This window comes from Carcharodon carcharias, chromosome 36 (assembly GCF_017639515.1).
Source record: "Carcharodon carcharias isolate sCarCar2 chromosome 36, sCarCar2.pri, whole genome shotgun sequence".
Taxonomy (NCBI): domain Eukaryota; kingdom Metazoa; phylum Chordata; class Chondrichthyes; order Lamniformes; family Lamnidae; genus Carcharodon; species Carcharodon carcharias.
The window spans coordinates 5,307,359-5,330,541 of NC_054502.1; the positions used below are offsets into that span (position 1 = coordinate 5,307,359).

Sequence of the window (23,183 nt, forward strand, 5' to 3'; positions counted from 1 at the left end):
GTGGCGGGGGTGGGGGGAGGGGGCTGAGAGTTGCTGTGGTGGGGTGAGGGGGGGTGAGAGTTGCTGTGGTGGGGGGTGGGGGGAGGGGGCTGAGAGTTGCTGTGGTGGGGTGAGGGGGGGTGAGAGTTGCTGTGGTGGGGGGAGGGGGGGTGAGAGTTGCTGTGGTGGGGGGTGGGGGGAGGGGGCTGAGAGTTGCTGTGGTGGGGTGAGGGGGGGTGAGAGTTGCTGTGGTGGGGGGAGGGGGGGTGAGAGTTGCTGTGGTGGGGGGTGGGGGGAGGGGGCTGAGAGTTGCTGTGGTGGGGTGAGGGGGGGTGAGAGTTGCTGTGGTGGGGGGTGGGGTGAGGGGGGGTGAGAGTTGCTGTGGTGGGGGGAGGGGGGTGAGAGTTGCTGTGGTGGGGGGAGGGGTGAGGGGGGGTGAGAGTTGCTGTGGTGGGGGGAGGGGTGAGGGGGGGCTGAGAGTTGCTGTGGTGGGGTGAGGGGGGGTGAGAGTTGCTGTGGTGGGGGGAGGGGGGGGTGAGAGTTGCTGTGGTGGGGGGTGGGGTGAGGGCGGGGTGAGAGTTGCTGTGGTGGGGGGAGGGGTGAGGGGGGGGGTGAGAGTTGCTGTGGTGGGGGGAGGGGGGGTGAGAGTTGCTGTGGTGGGGGGAGGGGTGAGGGGGGGGTGAGAGTTGCTGTGGTGGGGGGAGGGGGGGTGAGAGTTGCTGTGGTGGGGGGAGGGGTGAGGGGGGTGAGAGTTGCTGTGGTGGGGGGAGGGGTGAGGGGGGGTGAGAGTTGCTGTGGCGGGGGTGGGGGGAGGGGGCTGAGAGTTGCTGTGGTGGGGTGAGGGGGGGTGAGAGTTGCTGTGGTGGGGGGAGGGGGGGTGAGAGTTGCTGTGGTGGGGGGAGGGGTGAGGGGGGGTGAGAGTTGCTGTGGCGGGGGTGGGGGGGTGAGAGTTGCTGTGGTGGGGGGAGGGGTGAGGGGGGTGAGAGTTGCTGTGGTGGGGGGAGGGGTGGGGGGGGGGTGAGAGTTGCTGTGGTGGGGGGAGGGGGGGGGTGAGAGTTGCTGTGGTGGGGGGTGGGGTGAGGGGGGGTGAGAGTTGCTGTGGTGGGGGGAGGGGGGGGGTGAGAGTTGCTGTGGTGGGGGAGGGGTGAGGGGGGTGAGAGTTGCTGTGGTGGGGGGAGGGGGGGTGAGAGTTGCTGTGGTGGGGTGAGGGGGGGTGAGAGTTGCTGTGGTGGGGGGAGGGGTGAGGGGGGTGAGAGTTGCTGTGGTGGGGGGAGGGGTGAGGGGGGGGTGAGAGTTGCTGTGGTGGGGGGAGGGGTGAGGGGGGGGTGAGAGTTGCTGTGGTGGGGGGAGGGGGGGTGAGAGTTGCTGTGGTGGGGGGAGGGGTGAGGGGGGGGTGAGAGTTGCTGTGGTGGGGGGGAGGGGTGAGGGGGGGGTGAGAGTTGCTGTGGTGGGGGGGAGGGGTGAGAGTTGCTGTGGTGGGGGGAGGGGTGAGGGGGGTGAGAGTTGCTGTGGTGGGGGGAGGGGTGAGGGGGGTGAGAGTTGCTGTGGTGGGGGGAGGGGTGAGGGGGGGTGAGAGTTGCTGTGGTGGGGGGGAGGGGTGAGGGGGGGTGAGAGTTGCTGTGGTGGGGGGAGGGGTGAGAGTTGCTGTGGTGGGGGGAGGGGTGAGGGGGGGTGAGAGTTGCTGTGGTGGGGGGAGGGGTGAGAGTTGCTGTGGTGGGGGAGGGGTGAGAGTTGCTGTGGTGGGGGGAGGGGTGAGGGGGGGTGAGAGTTGCTGTGGTGGGGGGAGGGGGGGTGAGAGTTGCTGTGGTGGGGTTGGGGTGAGGGGGGTGAGAGTTGCTGTGGTGGGGGGAGGGGTGAGGGGGGGTGAGAGTTGCTGTGGTGGGGGTGGGGGGAGGGGGGTGAGAGTTGCTGTGGTGGGGGGAGGGGTGAGGGGGGGTGAGAGTTGCTGTGGTGGGGGAGGGGTGAGGGGGGGTGAGAGTTGCTGTGGTGGGGGGAGGGGTGAGGGGGGTGAGAGTTGCTGTGGTGGGGGGAGGGGTGAGGGGGGGGTGAGAGTTGCTGTGGTGGGGGGAGGGGTGAGGGGGGGTGAGAGTTGCTGTGGTGGGGGGAGGGGTGAGGGGGGGCTGAGAGTTGCTGTGGTGGGGTGAGGGGGGGGTGAGAGTTGCTGTGGTGGGGGGAGGGGTGAGGGGGGGCTGAGAGTTGCTGTGGTGGGGTGAGGGGGGGGTGAGAGTTGCTGTGGTGGGGGGAGGGGTGAGGGGGGGCTGAGAGTTGCTGTGCTGTGGTGAGGGGGGGGTGAGAGTTGCTGTGGTGGGGGGAGGGGTGAGGGGGGGTGAGAGTTGCTGTGGTGGGGGGAGGGGTGGGGGGGTGAGAGTTGCTGTGGTGGGGGGAGGGGGGCTGAGAGTTGCTGTGGTGGGGGGTGGGTGGGTGGGTGGGGGGGGGGAGGTGGCGGGGGGTTGGGGGGGGTGGGGGGGGTGGCGGGGGGTTAGGGGTGGTGGGGTTTGGGGGTGAAGGTTACAGTGATGGGGAAGAAGCTCTGGCATTGATCCCCCTCTCTCTCTCTCTCTCTCTTGTCCTCACAGAGCAGCGTCCTGAGGAACGGAGGCGGGGTGGGTGTGGGAGGTCTGAGGCCCAGCCCGTCGCCGGGGAGATTGCGCACTGGCAGGGGCATCACCAGGCCCCCCGGTCACACACACACACCAACCACCCCCCCCCCCCGCCCCCCCCACAGCTCAGCCGTTAACGGGGTGGATCTCCCCCCGGGTGAGACACCATGACCTCCAGCAGCATGTATCCCTGCATCATCCAGGAGTTCGACCACCTCCTGCCGCTGGAGTCCAGCTGTGGCTCCAGCCACATGTTTGCCGCCAAGGAATGCGCCCTCAAGAACCTCAACGCTCTCCACCTCCGGGGCACCTCCATCGGGCGCTACGCCGGCGGCTTCCTCCTGGCCGCCTCCCGGGACAGCCAAGCCCACCTTTCCCTGGGCACCTCGACGGTGGGCACCTGGGAACAGGCCCCATCCCGCGGGAAAGGACCGGGCTCCGCCCTCACCGGGCGCCAGGGCCGTGCCGATGACCAGCCGCTGGCTGTGGACGCCAACTGCAACAACCCCGAGGAGCGCTGCCCACCCTGCCCCCGCTCGCCAACGCTGACCGCAAAGGGCGGCCAAGAGGCTCCTCCGGATGGCCGCTCCTCATCGCCGGCCTCCACCCCCTCCCCCTTCTCCTCCCCCTCCCCCTCCTCCCCCTCCTCCCCCTCCTCCTCCACCACCTCCTCTCCGCTCAGCAGCTGCTCAGACTCCGGGGCCAGTCCCGACACCCTCTGCCGGGACGGGTTGACCAGCTCCGGACCTGCCAGTGAACCCGAGGGGGCAGGGGTCAGCGGCTCCAGCCCCTTGCCTGAGCGAGCCGAGGTTATAGCCAGCAGCCTGGACTCGCTGCCTGACAGCCCTGCTTCTGATCAGGAGCCTGACGGTGAGCTAACTATCCCAGGCACCGTTGAACCAGGATCGGTGAGCAGGATCCCACCCAAGACCCCCGTCGAATCCCACTCGGACGTCAGCCAGAACCTCAGTCCCGCCTCTCGGGTCCTCAGTCCGGGTTCAGCCGGGCGGCCCGACCCCGGGGCTGGCCGCAAACCCGCCGCTGCGGTCCATCGCTTCGCCGACGCTGACAGACTGAAGGCATCACCGCCCGAGGGCTTTAGGGGTGAAGGGCCTTCTCTCCAGCCCCAGCCACCCATCCTGATCTTCAGCGACCAGGGTCAGCTTGCACTGACCGAGCATCGGGATGCAGCCAGCAAGTGTCCTGGGCAAGCACGGGTTACGCTCTCTCCGTTCGACGAGGCTCCCAGGCCGTTCCCTGTGACCAGGACACAGGACACGCAGCTCATGATCTTTGAAGACTCTCCAACTTATAACAAAGCCAAGTCTGAAGAGCTCCACCCGGGGACCAAAGCCCATCTTGGAGAGCTCCGCCAGGGGGACAAAGCCCAGCCTGGAGAGCTGCGCCCGGGGACCAAAGCCCAGCCTGGAGAGCTGCATCCGGGGACCAAAGCCCAGCCTGGAGAGCTGCGCCCAGGGACCAAAGCCCAGCCTGGAGAGCTGTGCCCGGGTACCAAAGCCCAGCCTGGAGAGCTGCATCCAGGGACCAAAGCCCAGCCTGGAGAGCTGCGCCCGGGGACCAAAGCCCAGCCTGGAGAGCTGCGCCCGGGGACCAAAGCCCAGCCTGGAGAGCTGCGCCCGGGGACCAAAGCCCAGCCTGGAGAGCTGCGCCCGGGGACCAAAGCCCAGTCCGCAGAGCTCCGCCCGGGGACCAAAGCCCAGTCCGCAGAGCTCTGCCCGGGGTCCAAAGCCCAGCCTGATATGAGGGCACCCAAAAACATCACCTCTTTCCACGAATTGGCACAGAAGAGAAGGCAAAGCGCAGCCGGACAGCCAGCCACCAAGGCCAAAGAGGATAAGAGCGACTGGCTAATGGCCTTCTCCCCCGACAACGAGCTGCCCCCACCTCCAAAGGCCTTGCTGCAGGAGCAGGCAGGAGCTGTCCTGGAGTCCCAGGACACTTGGAGGCAGCAGAAGGCAGTGATCACCTTCAGGGAGCTTCGGTACAGGAACCACATGGGTAGGTGGAGCGACACACGGTGTGGTCCGACACACCCCGCCATGAGGGACAGCGCCCAGCAAGGCTCAGAGGCTGGAAACCAGACGCCCAGGACCGCAGCGGCCAAGGGCTCAGGAAAAAAGGACAGAGAGGGCCAGTCAGCCAACACAGGATCCACACATGGCAAGACTTTGTCAGAGGCGGCAAGGGGAATATCGGATGGAGCAGGCACTGGGCAGCCAAGGGGCCAGGATCTCTTCGGCGAGCCCCAGTGCTCAGCTGACCAGGATAGCAGTCAGGATACCGCAGGCCGCCTCTCCACACGGACATTCCTCAGAGCAGAACGAGTGAAGGGTCAGAGCGAGGCTCGAGCAGAGGAACTGGACGGAGGAAGCGACAGAACACGTGGAAAGGCTGACGGCCGAGACAAGACCATCAAAGAAGGTAAGAGAGGGTGTGGAACATTCTCACTGCGACTGTTCCTGTTCACAGAGAATGAAAGGGATAGGTCCCAGTAACCTACAGCAGCCCATGACACCGACTGTTACCCTTCAGGGGGAGTGACTGTCACATCGTCACATCCAAAACTCCCACGTGCAGTACGCACCCTCAAACAGTGCGGCACTCCCTCAGTACTGACCCTCCGACAGTGCGGCTCTCCCTTGGCGCTGACCCTCCGACAGCGCGGCGCTCCCTCGGCGCTGACCCTCCGACAGCGCGGCGCTCCCTCGGCGCTGACCCTCCGACAGCGCGGCGCTCCCTCGGCGCTGACCCTCCGACAGCGCGGCGCTCCCTCGGCGCTGACCCTCCGACAGCGCGGCGCTCCCTCGGCGCTGACCCTCTGACAGCGCGGCGCTCCCTCAGCGCTGACCCTCCTACAGCGCGGCGCTCCCTCGGCGCTGACCCTCCGACAGTGCGGCGCTCCCTCGGCGCTGACCCTCCGACAGCACGGCACTCCCTCAGTACTACCTGGGAAGTCTCAAACTAGATTATGTGTTCATGTCTCTGTTGTGGGCTTGAATCTTCTGAAGAAGTGGTGAGCTTGATTCTGAACTACAGCGTTAAGATCTTACCCAATTCTGTGTAACAATTTTCACTCCAATACAACAACAGCTTGCATTTATATAGTCCCTTTCACGTCATGAAATATCCCAACGCACTTCACATTTACAATTATGGCACAAAATCTGACCCCGAGCCACATCAGGAGATATTAGGGACAGGTGACCAAAAGCTCGGCCAAGGAGGTCGGTTTTAAGAAGCGTCTTAAAGGAGGAAAGAGAGAGAGAGAGACGGAGAGGTTTAGGGAGGGAATTCCAGAACTTAGGGCCCAGGCAGCTGAAAGCACAGCCGCCAATGGTGAAGCGATGGGAATGAGTGAAGGCCGTAGAGGCCAGAATTGGAGCAGGTTAGGGATCTCGGGAGGGCATTTTGCTCACCTTTCCTTGTATCTCTTCACACGACTCGGAAATCAGTAACTTAGCTGTCACGAGCGTTGGGACATGGGGCTGCATGAATTCAAGGCGTTGTTCTAGATCAGGTGAAATAATTACCTCGCTTTGTTTGGAAAAACCCAACTCTTGGCCTCATGTTCTCTGTTTGACGCCAGTCCCTCCCACACCGGTTTACAATTGACCCAACAGTTGTTGTGGTACCGTCAACTCACAACCCCCTAAACAGCCCTTGGAATAGTGAGGGTCCTGAGGCCTACTGTGGGGCTGATGGTACCACACTCTCTGTAATACTGGGAACCTGTGGAACACTGGAAGGGCTGGGCGGAGTAATAATTCTGACCTCTGCCAATGAAAATGCCCAATTCCTTGCTGCCATGGCAGGCCTCTTTGAGGTAAGAGTTGCTGTGATTGGTTCCAAGGCCGTGACTCTACCTCAGCCTGCTAGGTGACCTCATAGTGAGCCAGGCCCCTGGTTTACAGGTTACCGAATGTCTGTTAACAGTTTGGCCACTGGTTACTTAAAGCCTGCTTTGAACCTGGTTGGCGAGGGTAAGTTGCTGGGCAGTTGCTGAAGACTGGGGTTAGCTGCGGGTTAGAGCAGGGGAGGCAGCCCCGTTGGGTCGGTCTATCCGTGGGCCCAGAGGTAAAACGGTCAGGAGGTTCCCAGGCCTCATTCCCGATCAGCTGATGCCATCCAGTGCGTCGGTTGATAGGAACTTCACCTCAGCAAGAGGGCATTTGTGCTCTTATACCAGCGCAGTCTCTAAGCCTGAACACCCTAACCTTAACCTGATTCCCAATTCCCAGCTCTTACCCTAAATGTCTTAACATTGTCCCTCTGCGAGAGCTCCCTACAGCATCAGAACTACTTTCTCCCTGTACTGCTCCTTCAGTCCATGCCCCTTCGTTCACTGACTAAATATGATGAAGAACATTACTGGGCTGAAAGGGTTAAACTCCGAGGACAGGTCGCACAGACCAGGCTTGTGTTCCTTCGAGTGCAGAAGATCGAGGAGTGATCGAATTGAGGGGTTTAAGACAATTAAAGAGAGAAACTATTCCCTCTGCTGGGGGCGAGGAGTCCAGAATGAGGGGGCAGGACCAGGGGAGGTGGTGGCATTAGTGGTAATGCCCCTGGACTAGTAACCCAGAGGCCCAGGTTAACGCTCTGGCGGGGGGGGACACAGGTTCACATCCCACCACAGCAGCTGGTGGAGTTTAAATTCAATTAATAAAATCTGAAATTGAAAAGTTAGTCTCAATTGTAAAAACCCAACTGGTTCACTAATGCCCCTTTAGGGGAGGGAAGTCTGCCGTCCTTACCGGGGTCTGGCCTACATGTGAGCCCAGTCCCACAGCCCCGTGGTTGACTCTGAACTGCCCCCCTGAACTGGCCGAGCAAGGCCACTCAGTTCAAGGGTGTTGAGGGCTGGGCAACAAACGCAAAACCGACATCTCATCTAAGAATAAATGTTTTAAAAAAAGCTTAATCTGAGAGCCAGGCCGTTCAGGGGTGATGTCAGGAAGCACCTCTTCACTCACAGGGGAGAGGGAATCTGGAACTCTCTCCTCCCCACCCCTCCCCTCGACCCTGCTGCCCCCCTGCAAGGCTAGTTGGGGGGGAGTGGGGGGGGGGGTGGTCAATTGAAAATGTCAAAATTGAGATGGATAAGATTTTTGTTGGTTAAGAGGGTATTAAAGGGTTAGGGAACCCAGGCAGATAAATGGAGCTAAGGTACAGAACAGCCATGATTGAATGGAACAGGGGGGGGATAGGCTCAAAGGGGCTGAATGGCCTCCTCCTGTTCTTATTGACTGTAAAGTGCTTTGGGACATATGCTAAGTTTTGTTCTGCTGGATGAGCTATTGCAGTGATAGGGTTAATAGCACAGTGCAGCTATAAAGAGACTGTGTCTTTCGATAGCAGGAAGCTTTAGTTTCACTTTTGGACCTGACTCGAGGGCAGGGCCATTTTTGTTGGGGCTGAACCGAGAGGCACTGATGAGCCGCGGGTGTTGCCAGCCAGGAACTGTGAACTCGGGCACCGGCTGGAGGGGGTGAGCGCTCCCCTTTGGTTTGGGCCTGGGGCTTTCCTGAGGCGTCCCGGTGCTGCATTGTGAGGTAAGCAGGTGAACTTCAGTGCCAGACGTTCGCCAATTCACCACAGCCTGGATTGCTGCAGGTCCCGGGGAGGGGGCAGAGATCCACTGGAACGGGATGAGGGGCTTCACTTACAGCCGTGGAGAGGCCGGGGTTGTTCCCCTTAGAGCGGGGAAGGTTAAGGGGGAGATTTAATTGAGGCGTCTAAAATCACGAGGGGCTTTTATACAGTGAATAAGGAGAAACGGTTTTCACTGTCTCAGTAGATAAATGGCTTATCTGTGTAATCTCCTCCAGCCCTCCATAATCACTCCAGTTCTGTACCCGCACATCCCCCGATTCCCATCGCTCCACCATTGGCGGCCGTGCCTTCAGCTGCCTGGGGTCCTGAGCTCTGGAATTCCCTCCCTAAAACCCTCCGTCTCTCTCTCTCTCTCTCTCCTCTTTTAAGACACGCTTTAAAACTGACCTCTTTGACCAAGCTTCTGGTCACCTGTCCCTAAGATCACCTTATGTGACTCAATGTCAGTTTTGTCTGATTTATGCTCCTTATTTATACAAATGCACGTTACTGTTGTGGGGTCTGTACTCAGTTTGAAAAAGCCTGTCCTACCGCATTAAGATTCAAATGGGGCAAACTCATTGGATGAGTAAGAGATACAAGCCGGGAGCAAACAGAATCGGGGTCGGTTTAGAGACCCCCATCTTGTTGAAGCTGCTTTGGGGTTGGAGTGGGGGAGAGGACCCAGAGTGTTCATGTACCTATCCTAGTTAGTCAGTAACTTCAGTTCAGAAGCAGTTAGGTAACTAGTTAGAGAGCAGCAAGGGACTAACATAACCCAGGTTAGCAAAGGATAAAAGCCAACCTCAGCTCAAAGACTTTCCTGCTCCATTGCTTGCAGAACGTGAAGGGTTTTCTATTCCTCAGTCCCGTTGAGAAATCTGGGTGCTCTGAGTCTGATGGCTGTGACCTGAGTGATGAAGGTGATCCGGGTACCTGACACCGAGCAGCACAAGGTCTCTCCGATGGGGCAGATGAGATCCCTGTAAAGTAATGTTGATTCCCACCTCCTCACCCGGTCATCATGTTCCTGCCTCAGGGGCTGAGCTCCAGGTGGTCCCACCACCGTGGGGAGACCCCCCCCCCAACCACGGCGGGGAGACCCCCCTCCCTCCCCCAACCACGGCGGGGAGACCCACTCCCCCCGCAACCACGGCGGGGAGACCCCCTCCCCCGCAACCACGGCGGGGATACCCCCTCCCCCCCGCAACCACGGCGGGGAGACCCCCTCCCCCCCGCAACCACGGCGGGGAGACCCCCTCCCCCCCGCAACCACGGCGGGGAGACCCCCTCCCCCCGCAACCACGGCGGGGAGACCCCCTCCCCCCGCAACCACGGCGGGGAGACCCACTCCCCTCCGCAACCACGGCGGGGAGACCCCCTCCCCCCGCAACCACGGCGGGGAGACCCCCTCCCCCCCGCAACCACGGCGGGGAGACCCCCTCCCCCCCCGCAACCATGGCGGGGAGACCCCCTCCCCCCCCCCCCAACCACCCCAGGGACTGCGCGGTTGCTCCCCCCCCCCACCCCAGGTCAGCATCCTTCTGTCACACTCAGAAGTTTACACTGAGCTCATTAGTAACTCAGTGTTGTGGGTTAGGGGGATGGAGGGAGATAAACAGCTCAGGGCTCTACTCCTCACCCACTGCCTGGACAACCCTGCTGGAAAGTGTGTGTCTGTGTCTGATTGCGTGTGTGTGTGTGTGTGTGTGTGTGTGTGTGTGTGTGTGTCTGTGTCTGATTGTGTGTGTGTGTGTGTATGTGTGTCTGTGTGTGTGTCTGTGTGTGTGTGTGTGTCTGTGCGTGTGTGTGTGTCTGTGTGTGTGTGTGTCTGTGTGTGTGTGTGTGCGCGTCTGATTGTGTGTGCGCGTCTGATTGTGTGTGTGTGCGCGTCTGATTGTGTGTGTGTGCGCGTCTGATTGTGTGTGTGTGCGCGCGTCTGATTGTGTGTGTGTGCGCGCGTCTGATTGTGTGTGTGTGCGCGCGTCTGACTGTGTGAGTGCGCGCGTCTGATTGTGTGTGTGTCTGCGCGTCTGATTGTGTGTGCGCGTCTGATTGTGTGTGTGTGCGTGCGTCTGATTGTGTGTGTGCGCGCGTCTGATTGTGTGTGTGCGCGCGCCTGATTGTGTGTGCGCGTGCGTCTGATTGTGTGTGCGCGCGTCTGATTGTGTGTGCGCGCGTCTGATTGTGTGTGCGCGCGTCTGATTGTGTGTGCGCGCGTCTGATTATGTGTGCGCGCGTCTGATTGTGTGTGTGTGTGTGCGTCTGATTGTGTGTGTGTGCGCGCGTCTGATTGTGTGTGTGCGCGCGTCTGAGTGTGTGTGTGCGCGCGCGCCTGATTGTGTGTGTGTGCGCGCGCGCCTGATTGTGTGTGTGCGCGCGCGCGCCTGATTGTGTGTGTGCGCGCACGTCTGATTGTGTGTGTGCGCGCGCCTGATTGTGTGTGTGCGCGTGCGTCTGATTGTGTGTGCGCGCGTCTGATTGTGTGTGCGCGCGTCTGATTGTGTGTGCGCGCGTCTGATTGTGTGTGTGCGCGTCTGATTGTGTGTGCGCGCGTCTGATTATGTGTGCGCGCGTCTGATTGTGTGTGTGTGTGTGCGTCTGATTGTGTGTGTGTGCGCGCGTCTGATTGTGTGTGCGCGCGTCTGATTGTGTGTGCGCGCGTCTGATTGTGTGTGCGCGCGTCTGATTGTGTGTGTGTGTGCGCGCGCCTGATTGTGTGTGTGCGCGCGCGCCTGATTGTGTGTGTGCGCGCGCGCCTGATTGTGTGTGTGTGCGCGCACGTCTGATTGTGTGTGCGCGCGCGTCTGATTGTGTGTGTGTGCGTGCGTCTAATTGTGTGTGTGTGCGCGTCTGATTGTTTGTGTGTGTGCGCGTCTGATTGTTTGTGTGTGCGCGCGTCTGATTGTGTGTGTGTGCGCGAGTCTGACTGTGTGTGTGTGTGTGTGTGCGCGCGTCTGATTGTGTGTGTCTGCGCGTCTGATTGTGTGTGTGTGCGTGCGTCTGATTGTGTGTGTGTGCGTGCGTCTGATTGTGTGTGTGTGTGTTCGTCTGATTGTGTGTGTGCGCGCGTCTGATTGTGTGTGCGCGCGTCTGATTGTGTGTGCGCGCGTCTGATTGTGTGTGCGCGCGTCTGATTGTGTGTGCGCGCGTCTGATTGTGTGTGTGTGTGTGCATCTGATTGTGTGTGTGTGTGCGCGCGTCTGATTGTGTGTGTGTGCGCGCGTCTGACTGTGTGAGTGCGCGCGTCTGATTGTGTGTGTCTGCGCGTCTGATTGTGTGTGTGCGCGTCTGATTGTGTGTGTGTGCGTGCGTCTGATTGTGTGTGTGTGCGTGCGTCTGATTGTGTGTGTGCGCGCGTCTGATTGTGTGTGTGCGCGCGCCTGATTGTGTGTGCGCGTGCGTCTGATTGTGTGTGCGCGCGTCTGATTGTGTGTGCGCGCGTCTGATTGTGTATGCGCGCGTCTGATTGTGTGTGCGCGCGTCTGATTGTGTGTGCGCGCGTCTGATTATGTGTGCGCGCGTCTGATTGTGTGTGTGTGTGTGCGTCTGATTGTGTGTGTGTGCGCGCGTCTGATTGTGTGTGCGCGCGTCTGATTGTGTGTGTGCGCGCGCGCCTGATTGTGTGTGTGTGCGCGCGCGCCTGATTGTGTGTGTGCGCGCGCGCGCCTGATTGTGTGTGTGCGCGCACGTCTGATTGTGTGTGTGCGCGCGCCTGATTGTGTGTGTGCGCGTGCGTCTGATTGTGTGTGCGCGCGTCTGATTGTGTGTGCGCGCGTCTGATTGTGTGTGCGCGCGTCTGATTGTGTGTGTGCGCGTCTGATTGTGTGTGCGCGCGTCTGATTATGTGTGCGCGCGTCTGATTGTGTGTGTGTGTGTGCGTCTGATTGTGTGTGTGTGCGCGCGTCTGATTGTGTGTGCGCGCGTCTGATTGTGTGTGCGCGCGTCTGATTGTGTGTGTGTGTGCGCGCGCCTGATTGTGTGTGTGCGCGCGCGCCTGATTGTGTGTGTGCGCGCGCGCCTGATTGTGTGTGTGTGCGCGCACGTCTGATTGTGTGTGCGCGCGCGTCTGATTGTGTGTGTGTGCGTGCGTCTAATTGTGTGTGTGTGCGCGTCTGATTGTGTGTGTGTGCGCGCGTCTGATTGTGTGTGTGTGCGCGCGTCTGATTGTGTGTGTGTGCGCGAGTCTGACTGTGTGTGTGTGTGTGTGCGCGCGTCTGATTGTGTGTGTCTGCGCGTCTGATTGTGTGTGTGTGCGTGCGTCTGATTGTGTGTGTGTGTGTTCGTCTGATTGTGTGTGTGCGCGCGTCTGATTGTGTGTGCGCGCGTCTGATTGTGTGTGCGCGCGTCTGATTGTGTGTGCGCGCGTCTGATTGTGTGTGCGCGCGTCTGATTGTGTGTGTGTGTGTGCATCTGATTGTGTGTGTGTGTGCGCGCGTCTGATTGTGTGTGCGCGCGTCTGATTGTGTGTGCGCGCGTCTGATTGTGTGTGTGTGTGTGTGCACGCGTCTGATTGTGTGTGTGTGCACGCGCGCCTGATTGTGTGTGTGTGCGCGCACGCCTGATTGTGTGTGTGCGCACGCGCCTGATTGTGTGTGTGCGCGTGCGCCTGATTGTGTGTGTGCGCGCACGTCTGATTGTGTGTGCTCGCGCGTCTGATTGTGTGTGTGCGCGTCTAATTGTGTGTGCGTGTCTGATTGTGTGTGTGTGCGCGTCTGATTGTGTGTGTGCGCGCGTCTGATTGTGTGTGTGCGCGCGTCTGATTGTATGTGTGCGCGTGCATCTGATTGTGTGTGCGCGCGTCTGATTGTGTGTGCGCGCGTCTGATTGTGTGTGCGCGCGTCTGATTGTGTGTGCGCGCGTCTGATTGTGTGTGCGTGCGTCTGATTGTGTGTGCACGCGTCTGATTGTGTGTGTGTGTGCATCTGATTGTGTGTGTGTGCGCGCATCTGATTGTGTGTGTGTGCGCGCGCCTGATTGTGTGTGCGCGCGTCTGATTGTGTGCGTGTGTGTGCGCGCGCCTGATTGTGTGTGTGCGCGCGCGTCTGATTGTATGTGTGTGCGCGCGCCTGATTGTGTGTGTGTGCGCGCGCCTGATTGTGTGTGTGTGCGCGCGCGCCTGATTGTGTGTGTGTGCGCGCGTCTGATTGTGTGTGCGCGCGCGTCTGATTGTGTGTGTGCGCGCGTCTAATTGTGTGTGCGTGTCTGATTGTGTGTGTGTGCGCGCGCGCGTCTGATTGTGTGTGTGTGCGCACGCGTCTGAATGAGTGTGTGTGCGCGCGCGCCTGATTGTGTGTGTGTGTGCGCGCGTCTGATTGTGTGTGTGTGCGCGCGTCTGATTGTGTGTGTGTGCGCGCGTCTGATTGTGTGTGTGTGCGCGCGTCTGATTGTGTGTGTGTGCGCGCGTCTGATTGTGTGTGTGTGCGCGCGTCTGATTGTGTGTGTGTGCGCGCGTCTGATTGTGTGTGTGTCTGCGTGTCTGATTGTGTGTGTGTGCGTGCGTCTGATTGTGTGTGTGTGCGTGCGTCTGATTGTGTGTGTGTGCGTTCGTCTGATTGTGTGTGTGCGCGCGTCTGATTGTGTGTGCGTGCGTCTGATTGTGTGTGTGCGCGTGCGTCTGATTGTGTGTGCGCGCGTCTGATTGTGTGTGCGCGCGTCTGATTGTGTGTGCGCGCGTCTGATTGTGTGTGCGTGCATCTGATTGTGTGTGTGTGCGCGCGTCTGATTGTGTGTGCGCGCGTCTGATTGTGTGTGTGTGTGTGCACGCGTCTGATTGTGTGTGTGTGTGTGCGCGCGCCTGATTGTGTGTGTGTGCGCGCGCCTGATTGTGTGTGTGTGCGCGCGCGCCTGATTGTGTGTGTGTGTGCGCGCGCCTGATTGTGTGTGTGCGCGCGCGCCTGATTGTGTGTGTGTGCGCACGTCTGATTGTGTGCGCGCGCGTCTGATTGTGTGTGTGCGCGCGTCTAATTGTGTGTGCGTGTCTAATTGAGTGTGTGTGCGCGCGCGCCTGATTGTGTGTGTGTGCGCGCGCATCTGATTGTGTGTGTGCGCGCGCGCATCTGATTGTGTGTGTGCACACGCGCGTCTGATTGTGTGTGTGCACACGCGCGTCTGATTGTGTGTGTGTGCGCGTGCGTCTGATTGTGTGTGTGTGCGCGCGCGTCTGATTGTGTGTGCGCGCGCGTCTGATTGTGTGTGCGCGCGTGTCTGTGTGCATGCGTGCGCGCACATCTGATTTTGTGCGTGCGCGCGCGTTTGATTGTGAGTGTGTGTGCACGCGCGTATCTGATTGTGTGCGCGCGCGCGTCTGATTGTGTGTGTGTGTGCGCGTGCGTCTGATTGTGTGTGTGTGTGCGTGCGTCTGATTGTGTGTGTGTGCGCGCGTCTGATTGAGTGTGTGTGTGCGCGTCTTATTGTGTGTGTATGTGTGTGCGTCTGATTGTGTGTGTGTGTGTGTGCGTCTGATTGTGTGTGTGCGTCTGATTGTGTGTGTGTATGTGTGCGCGCGTCTGATTGTGTGTGTGCGCGCGTCTGATTGTGTGTGTGCGCGCGCGTCTGATTGTGTGTGTGCGCGCGTCTGATTGTGCGTGTGCGCGCATCTGATTGTGTGTGTGTGCGCATCTGATTGTGTGTGTGTGCGCGTCTGATTGTATGTGTGTGTGTGTGTGTGCATCTGATTGTGTGCGTGTGTGTGTGCGCGCGTCTGATTGTGTGTGTGTGCACGCGCGTCTGATTGTGTGCGTGTGTGTGTGCGCGTCTGATTGTGTGCGTGTGTGCGCGCACGTCTGATTGTGTGTGTGTGCGCGCGTCTGATTGTGTGTGTGCGTGCGCGTCTGATTGTGTGTGTGTGCGCGTGCATCTGTGTGTGCGCGCGCGTCTGTGTGTGGGCGCGCGCGTCTGATTGTGTGTGTGCACGCGTGTCTGATTGTGTGTGTGCGCACGTCTGATTGTGTGTTTGCGTAAGTCTGATTGCGTGTGTGTGCGCGCGCGTCTGATTGTGTGTGTGTATGCGCGCCTCTGATTGTGTGTGATTGCGCGCGCGTCTGTGTGTGCGCGCGTCTGATTGTGTGTGTGCGCGCACGTCTGATTATGTGTGCGCGCGCGCGTCTGATTGTGTGTGCGCGCGCATCTGATTGTGTGTGCGCGCGTCTGATTGTGTGTGTGTGCGCGTCTGATTGTGTGTGTGTGCGCGTCTGATTGTGTGTGTGTGCGTGCGTCTGATTGTGTGTGTGTGTTTGCGCGCGCGTCTGATTGTGTGCGTGTGTGCGCGCACTTCTGATTGTGTGCGTGTTCGCGCGCGTCTGATTGTGTGCGTTTGTGTGCACGCGCGTCTGATTGTGTGTGTGTGCGCGTCTGATTGTGTGTGTGTGCGCGTCTGATTGTGTGTGTGTGTGCGCGTCTGATTGTGTGTGTGTGTGTGCGCGTCTGTGTGTGTGTGCGCGTCTGATTGTGTGTGTGTGTGCGCGTCTGATTGTGTGTGTGTGCGCGCATCTGATTGCGTGTGTGCGCGCGCGTCTGATTGTGTGTGTGTGCGCGCGCGTCTGATTGTGTGTGTGTGAGCGCGCGTCTGATTGTGTGTGCGCGCGCCTGATTGTGTGTGTGTGCGCGCGTCTGATTGTGTGTGCGCGCGTCTGATTGTGTGTGCGTGCCTCTGATTGTGTGTGTGTGCGCGCGTCTGTGTGTGTGTGTGCGCGCGTCTGATTGTGTGTGTGTGTGCGCGCGTCTGATTGTGCGTGTGTGCGCGCGTCTGATTGTGTGTGTGTGCGCGTCTGATTGTGTGTGTGTGTGCGCGTCTGATTGTGTGTGTGTGTGTGCGCGTCTGATTGTGTGTGTGTGTGCGCGTCTGATTGTGTGTGTGTGTGTGCGTGTCTGATTGTGTGTGTGTGTGCGTGCGTCTGATTGTGTGTGTGTGTTTGCGCGCGCGTCTGATTGTGTGCGTGTGTGCGCGCACTTCTGATTGTGTGCGTGTTCGCGCGCGTCTGATTGTGTGTGTGCGCGTCTGATTGTGTGTGTGTGCGCGTCTGATTGTGTGTGTGTGCGCGCGTCTGATTGTGTGTGTGTGAGCGCGTCTGATTGTGTGTGCGCGCGTCTGATTGTGTGTGTGTGCGCGCCTCTGATTGTGTGTGTGTGTGCGCGCGTCTGTGTGTGTGTGCGCGCGTCTGATTGTGTGTGTGCGCGCGTCTGATTGTGTGTGTGCGCGTCTGATTGTGTGTGTGTGCGCGTCTGATTGTGTGTGTGTGTGCGCGTCTGATTGTGTGTGTGTGTGCGCGTCTGATTGTGTGTGTGTGTGCGCGTCTGATTGTGTATGTGTGTGCGCGTCTGATTGTGTGTGTGCGTGTGATTGTGTGCGTCTGATTGTGTGTGTGTGTGCGTCTGATTGTGTGTGTGCGTCTGATTGTGTGTGCGTGTGTGTGTGCGTCTGATTGTGTGTGTGTGTGCGCGCGTCTGATTGTGTGTGTGCGCGCGCGTCTGATTGTGTGTGTGCGCGTGTCTGATTGTGTGTGCGCGCGTCTGATTGTGTGTGTGCGCGCGTCTGATTGTGTGCGCGCGTCTGATTGTGTGTGTGTGTGTGCGCGTCTGATTGTGTGTGTGCGCGTCTGATTGTGTGTGTGTGCGCGTCTGATTGTGTGTGTGTGTGCGCGTCTGATTGTGTGTGTGTGCGCGTCTGATTGTGTGTGTGTGTGTGTGCGTGCATCTGATTGTGTGCGTGTGTGTGTGCGCGCGTCTGATTGTGTGTGTGCACGCGCGTCTGATTGTGTGCGTGTGTGTGTGTGCGCGTCTGATTGTGTGCGTGTGTGCGCGCACGTCTGATTGTGTGTGTGTGCGCGCGTCTGATTGTGTGTGTGCGCGCGCTTCTGATTGTGTGTGTGTGTGCGCGTGCATCTGTGTGCGCGCGCGCGTCTGTGTGTGGGCGCGCGCGTCTGATTGTGTGTGTGCGCGCGTGTCTGATTGTGTGTGTGCGCGCGTCTGATTGTGTGTTTGCGTGCGTCTGATTGCGTGTGTGTGCGCGCGCGTCTGATTGTGTGTGTGTGTATGCGCGCCTCTGATTGTGTGTGATTGCGCGCGCGTCTGTGTGTGCGCGCGTCTGATTGTGTGTGTGCGCGCGCGTCTGATTGTGTGTGTGCGCGCGTGTCTGATTGTGTGTGCGCGCGTGTCTGTGTGCATGCGTGCGCGCACATCTGATTTTGTGCGTGCGCGCGCGTTTGATTGTGAGTGTGTGTGCACGCGCGTATCTGATTGTGTGCGCGCGCGCGTCTGATTGTGTGTGTGTGTGCGCGTGCGTCTGATTGTGTGTGTGTGTGCGTGCGTCTGATTGTGTGTGTGTGCGCGCGTCTGATTGAGTGTGTGTGTGCGCGTCTTATTGTGTGTGTATGTGTGTGCGTCTGATTGTGTGTGTGTGTGTGTGCGTCTGATTGTGTGTGTGCGTCTGATTGTGTGTGTGTGTGTGTGCGCGCGTCTGATTGTGTGTGTGCGCGCGTCTGATTGTGTGTGTGCGCGCGCGTCTGATTGTGTGTGTGCGCGCGTCTGATTGTGCGTGTGCGCGCATCTGATTGTGTGTGTGTGCGCATCTGATTGTGTGTGTGTGCGCGTCTGATTGTATGTGTGTGTGTGTGTGCATCTGATTGTGTGCGTGTGTGTGCGCGCGTCTGATTGTGTGTGTGTGCACGCGCGTCTGATTGTGTGCGTGTGTGTGTGCGCGCGTCTGATTGTGTGCGTGTGTGCGCGCACGTCTGATTGTGTGTGTGTGCGCGCGTCTGATTGTGTGTGTGCGTGCGCGTCTGATTGTGTGTGTGTGCGCGTGCATCTGTGTGTGCGCGCGCGTCTGTGTGTGGGCGCGCGCGTCTGATTGTGTGTGTGCACGCGTGTCTGATTGTGTGTGTGCGCACGTCTGATTGTGTGTTTGCGTAAGTCTGATTGCGTGTGTGTGCGCGCGCGTCTGATTGTGTGTGTGTATGCGCGCCTCTGATTGTGTGTGATTGCGCGCGCGTCTGTGTGTGCGCGCGTCTGATTGTGTGTGTGCGCGCACGTCTGATTATGTGTGCGCGCGCGCGTCTGATTGTGTGTGCGCGCGCATCTGATTGTGTGTGCGCGCGTCTGATTGTGTGTGTGTGCGCGTCTGATTGTGTGTGTGTGCGCGTCTGATTGTGTGTGTGTGCGTGCGTCTGATTGTGTGTGTGTTTGCGCGCGCGTCTGATTGTGTGCGTGTGTGCGCGCACTTCTGATTGTGTGCGTGTTCGCGCGCGTCTGATTGTGTGCGTTTGTGTGCACGCGCGTCTGATTGTGTGTGTGTGCGCGTCTGATTGTGTGTGTGTGCGCGTCTGATTGTGTGTGTGTGTGCGCGTCTGATTGTGTGTGTGTGTGTGCGCGTCTGTGTGTGTGTGCGCGTCTGATTGTGTGTGTGTGTGCGCGTCTGATTGTGTGTGTGTGCGCGCATCTGATTGCGTGTGTGCGCGCGCGTCTGATTGTGTGTGTGTGCGCGCGCGTCTGATTGTGTGTGTGTGAGCGCGCGTCTGATTGTGTGTGCGCGCGCCTGATTGTGTGTGTGTGCGCGCGTCTGATTGTGTGTGCGCGCGTCTGATTGTGTGTGCGTGCCTCTGATTGTGTGTGTGTGCGCGCGTCTGTGTGTGTGTGCGCGCGTCTGATTGTGTGTGTGTGTGCGCGCGTCTGATTGTGCGTGTGTGCGCGCGTCTGATTGTGTGTGTGTGCGCGTCTGATTGTGTGTGTGTGTGCGCGTCTGATTGTGTGTGTGTGTGTGTGCGCGTCTGATTGTGTGTGTGTGTGCGCGTCTGATTGTGTGTGTGTGTGCGTGTCTGATTGTGTGTGTGTGTGCGTGCGTCTGATTGTGTGTGTGTGTTTGCGCGCGCGTCTGATTGTGTGCGTGTGTGCGCGCACTTCTGATTGTGTGCGTGTTCGCGCGCGTCTGATTGTGTGTGTGCGCGTCTGATTGTGTGTGTGTGCGCGTCTGATTGTGTGTGTGTGCGCGCGTCTGATTGTGTGTGTGTGAGCGCGCGTCTGATTGTGTGCGCGCGTCTGATTGTGTGTGTGTGCGTGCGTCTGATTGTGTGTGCGCGCGTCTGATTGTGTGTGTGTGCGCGCCTCTGATTGTGTGTGTGTGTGCGCGCGTCTGTGTGTGTGTGCGCGCGTCTGATTGTGTGTGTGCGCGCGTCTGATTGTGTGTGTGCGCGTCTGATTGTGTGTGTGTGCGCGTCTGATTGTGTGTGTGTGCGCGTCTGATTGTGTGTGTGTGCGCGTCTGATTGTGTGTGTGTGTGCGCGTCTGATTGTGTGTGTGTGTGCGCGTCTGATTGTGTATGTGTGTGCGCGTCTGATTGTGTGTGTGCGTGTGATTGTGTGCGTCTGATTGTGTGTGTGTGTGCGTCTGATTGTGTGTGTGCGTCTGATTGTGTGTGCGTGTGTGTGTGCGTCTGATTGTGTGTGTGTGTGCGCGCGTCTGATTGTGTGTGTGCGCGCGCGTCTGATTGTGTGTGTGCGCGTGTCTGATTGTGTGTGCGCGCGTCTGATTGTGTGTGTGCGCGCGTCTGATTGTGTGCGCGCGTCTGATTGTGTGTGTGTGTGTGCGCGTCTGATTGTGTGTGTGCGCGTCTGATTGTGTGTGTGTGCGCGTCTGATTGTGTGTGTGTGTGCGCGTCTGATTGTGTGTGTGTGCGCGTCTGATTGTGTGTGTGTGTGTGCGTGCATCTGATTGTGTGCGTGTGTGTGTGCGCGCGTCTGATTGTGTGTGTGTGCACGCGCGTCTGATTGTGTGCGTGTGTGCGTCTGATTGTGTGCGTGTGTGCGCGCACGTCTGATTGTGTGTGTGTGCGCGCGTCTGATTGTGTGTGTGCGCGCGCTTCTGATTGTGTGTGTGTGTGCGCGTGCATCTGTGTGCGCGCGCGCGTCTGTGTGTGGGCGCGCGCGTCTGATTGTGTGTGCGCGCGCGTGTCTGATTGTGTGTGTGCGTGCGTCTGATTGTGTGTTTGCGTGCGTCTGATTGCGTGTGTGTGCGCGCGCGTCTGATTGTGTGTGTGTGTATGCGCGCCTCTGATTGTGTGTGATTGCGCGCGCGTCTGTGTGTGCGCGCGTCTGATTGTGTGTGTGCGCGCGCGTCTGATTGTGTGTGTGCGCGCGTGTCTGATTGTGTGTGTGCGCGCGTCTGATTGTGTGTTTGCGTGCGTCTGATTGCGTGTGTGTGCGCGCGCGTCTGATTGTGTGTGTGTGTATGCGCGCCTCTGATTGTGTGTGATTGCGCGCGCGTCTGTGTGTGCGCGCGTCTGATTGTGTGTGTGCGCGCGCGCCTGATTGTGTGTGTGCGAGCGCGCGTCTGATTGTGTGTGTGTGTGTGCGCGCGCGCGTCTGTGTGTGTGTGTGTGTGCACGCGCGTGTTTGATTGTGTGTGCGCGCGCGTCTGATTGTGTGTGTGCGTGCGCCCGTCTGATTGTGTGTGCGCGCGCACGTCTGATTGTGTGTGTGTGTGTGTGTGTGCGTGCGTGTCTGATTGTGTGTGCGCGCGCGTCTGATTGTGTGTGCGCGCGCGTCTGATTGTGTGTGTGTGCGCGCGCGTCTGATTGTGTGTGCGCGCACGTCTGATTGTGTGTGTGTGTGCGTGCGTGTCTGATTGTGTGTGCGCGCGTGTCTGATTGTGTGTGTGCGTGCACCCGTCTGATTGTGTGTGCGCGCGCATTTGATTGTGTGTGCGCGCGCGTCTGATTGTGTGTGTGTGTGCGCGTGTGTCTGATTGTGTGTGTGTGTGCGCGCGCGTCTGATTGTGTGTGCGCGCGTGCTTCTGCTTGTGTGTGCGTGCGCGCGCACATCTGATTGTGTGTGTGCGCGCGCGCACATCTGATTGTGTGTGTGCGTGCGTCTGATTGTGTGTGCGCGCGCGTCTGATTGTATGTGTGCGCGCGCGCATCTGATTGTGTGTGCGCGCGCGTGTCTGATTGTGTGTGTGCGCGCGCGTCTGATTGTGTGTGTGTGCGCGCTCGTCTGTGTGTGTGTGTGCGCACACGCGTCTTATTGTGTGTGTGTGTGTGCGCACACGCGTCTTATTGTGTGTTTGTGTGTGCGCGCGTCTGATTGTGTGTGTGCACGCGCGTCTGATTGTGTGTGTGTGTGTGCGTGAGAATGTGATGCCCTCCGAGGTGAGGCAGCCTCCCATCAAGGGCTCATGTGTGAAGTGTGGCCATGAGAGGATGGTTCAGGACCAGCAGAGACAAGCCAGGCACCTTCGGGAGAGAGAGAAGGTACTGAGGTATTACATATCTGTAGCGCCTTTCACCACCTCAGGACGTCCAAAAGCGCTTCACTGCCAACAAACAACTTCTTGAAGTGTCATCTCTGTTGGAACGTAGGAAATGCAACAGCCAGTCTGCGCACAGTAAGATCCCACGGACAGCAATGTGACCACGACCAGGTCAACCTTCATTTTAGCCAGGTTTTGACTACGTCACGTGCAAGTTGTTGCCAGGACCTATAACCTCGTCCCGTCCACTTTGACCTTTGCCTGACCTTGAGGAATGGGGCAGCAGGCTGCTCACCTCCACCCTCTGCCGGTGACCTGGTGTTGGGGGGGGTGCATCTGGAGCAGGAGCCTGACTGGGGATCAATGGACTGCTCCGTGACAAAGCCCCTACTGATCCCAGCTTGATGGTGCAGAGGAAGAGCAAAAATCCTCGTGAAGCCTCGGTTTAAAGAGGCTGGACTTAATTCCAGATAACTCTACAGTGTAGAGCCATGTCAGGAAGGATTACTGTCCCTCCCCCTGTGCCCTTTACACCCTTGTTCCTTAATTTTCCATTCTTTCTTCCTCTTCTGGCTGTTGCATGTCCTACACAGGAGGTGTTAAACTCCACTGCAGCCCTCTGCCAGCCTCCATTATCCTCCCTGAGAAACTGGCACCAGGAAGAGCATGGTCAAAGAGGCACAGAGAGAGAGAGAGAACGAGAGGTGGAGAGAGAGAGAGAGAACGAGAGGTGGAGAGAGAGAGAGAGAGAGAGAAAACGAGAGGTGGAGAGAGAGAGAGAGAGAACGAGAGGTGGAGAGAGAGAGAAAGAACGAGAGGTGGAGAGAGAGAGAGAGAGAACGAGAGATGGGGAGAGAGAGAGAGAGAACGAGAGATGGAGAGAGAGAGAGAACGAGATGTGGAGAGAGAGAGAGAGAACGAGAGGTGGAGAGAGAGAGAGAGAACGAGAGGTGGAGAGAGAGAGAGAGAAAGAGAACGAGAGGTGGAGAGACAGAGCGAGAACGAGAGGTGGAGAGAGAGAGAGAGAAACAGAGAAAGAGAGGCAGAGAGAAAGAGAGGCAGAGAGAAAGAGGTGGAGGGAGAGAGAGAAAGGGAATCGGAGGAAGAGAGAAAGAAAAAGAGACTCGGAGAGAGAAAGAGAGACGAAGGGAGAGTGAAAGAGGTGGAGGGAGAGAGAAAGGCAAGTGCAGAGAGAGCAAGAAAGAGAGACGCAGAAAGAAATAGGCACAGAGAGAGGGAAAGAGGTGCAGAGAAAGAGAGGTGCAGAGAGAAAGGGACGAGACATGCAGAGAAAGAGGTGCAGAGAGAGAAAGGGAAAGAGGCGGAGAGAGAGAGGGAATGAGAGGTGAAGGGAAAGAGAGACAGAGAGAGGGAAAGGGAGGCAGAGGGAGAGGGAACGAAAGGTGCAGAGAAAGAGAGACAGAGAGTGAGATGGAAAGAGGTGCAAAGAGAGAAGGAACGAGAGGTGCAGGGAAAGAGGCGCAGAGAGAGAGAGAGAGGGAAAGAGGTGCAGAGATAGGGAACGAGAGGTGCAGGGAAAGAGGCACAGAGAGAGGGGGAAAGAGTCGCAGAGAGAAGGAACGAGAGGTGCAGGGAAAGAGGCGCAGAGAGAGAGAGGGAAAAAGGTGCAGAGAGAGAGAGGGAAAGAGGTGCAGAGAGAGGGAACGAGAGGTGCAGAGAAAGAGGCACAGAGAGAGAGGGAAAGAGGCGCAGAGAGAGAGAGAGAGAGGCGCAGAGAGAGGGAACGAGAGG

At 58.9% G+C, this 23,183-nt stretch overlaps 1 protein-coding gene across 1 annotated transcript in view; it reads left to right on the plus strand.

Moving 5' to 3' along the window:
- The first annotated feature begins 3,226 nt into the window (after positions 1–3,226).
- LOC121272890 overlaps positions 3,227–23,183 on the plus strand; it is a 153,209-nt gene continuing 133,252 nt past the window's right edge. The window contains exon 1 of the mRNA XM_041179725.1: positions 3,227–5,021. Coding sequence (XP_041035659.1) covers positions 3,866–5,021 — 1,156 coding nt within the window. The 5' untranslated portion in view covers positions 3,227–3,865. The remainder of the gene's footprint in view (positions 5,022–23,183) is intronic.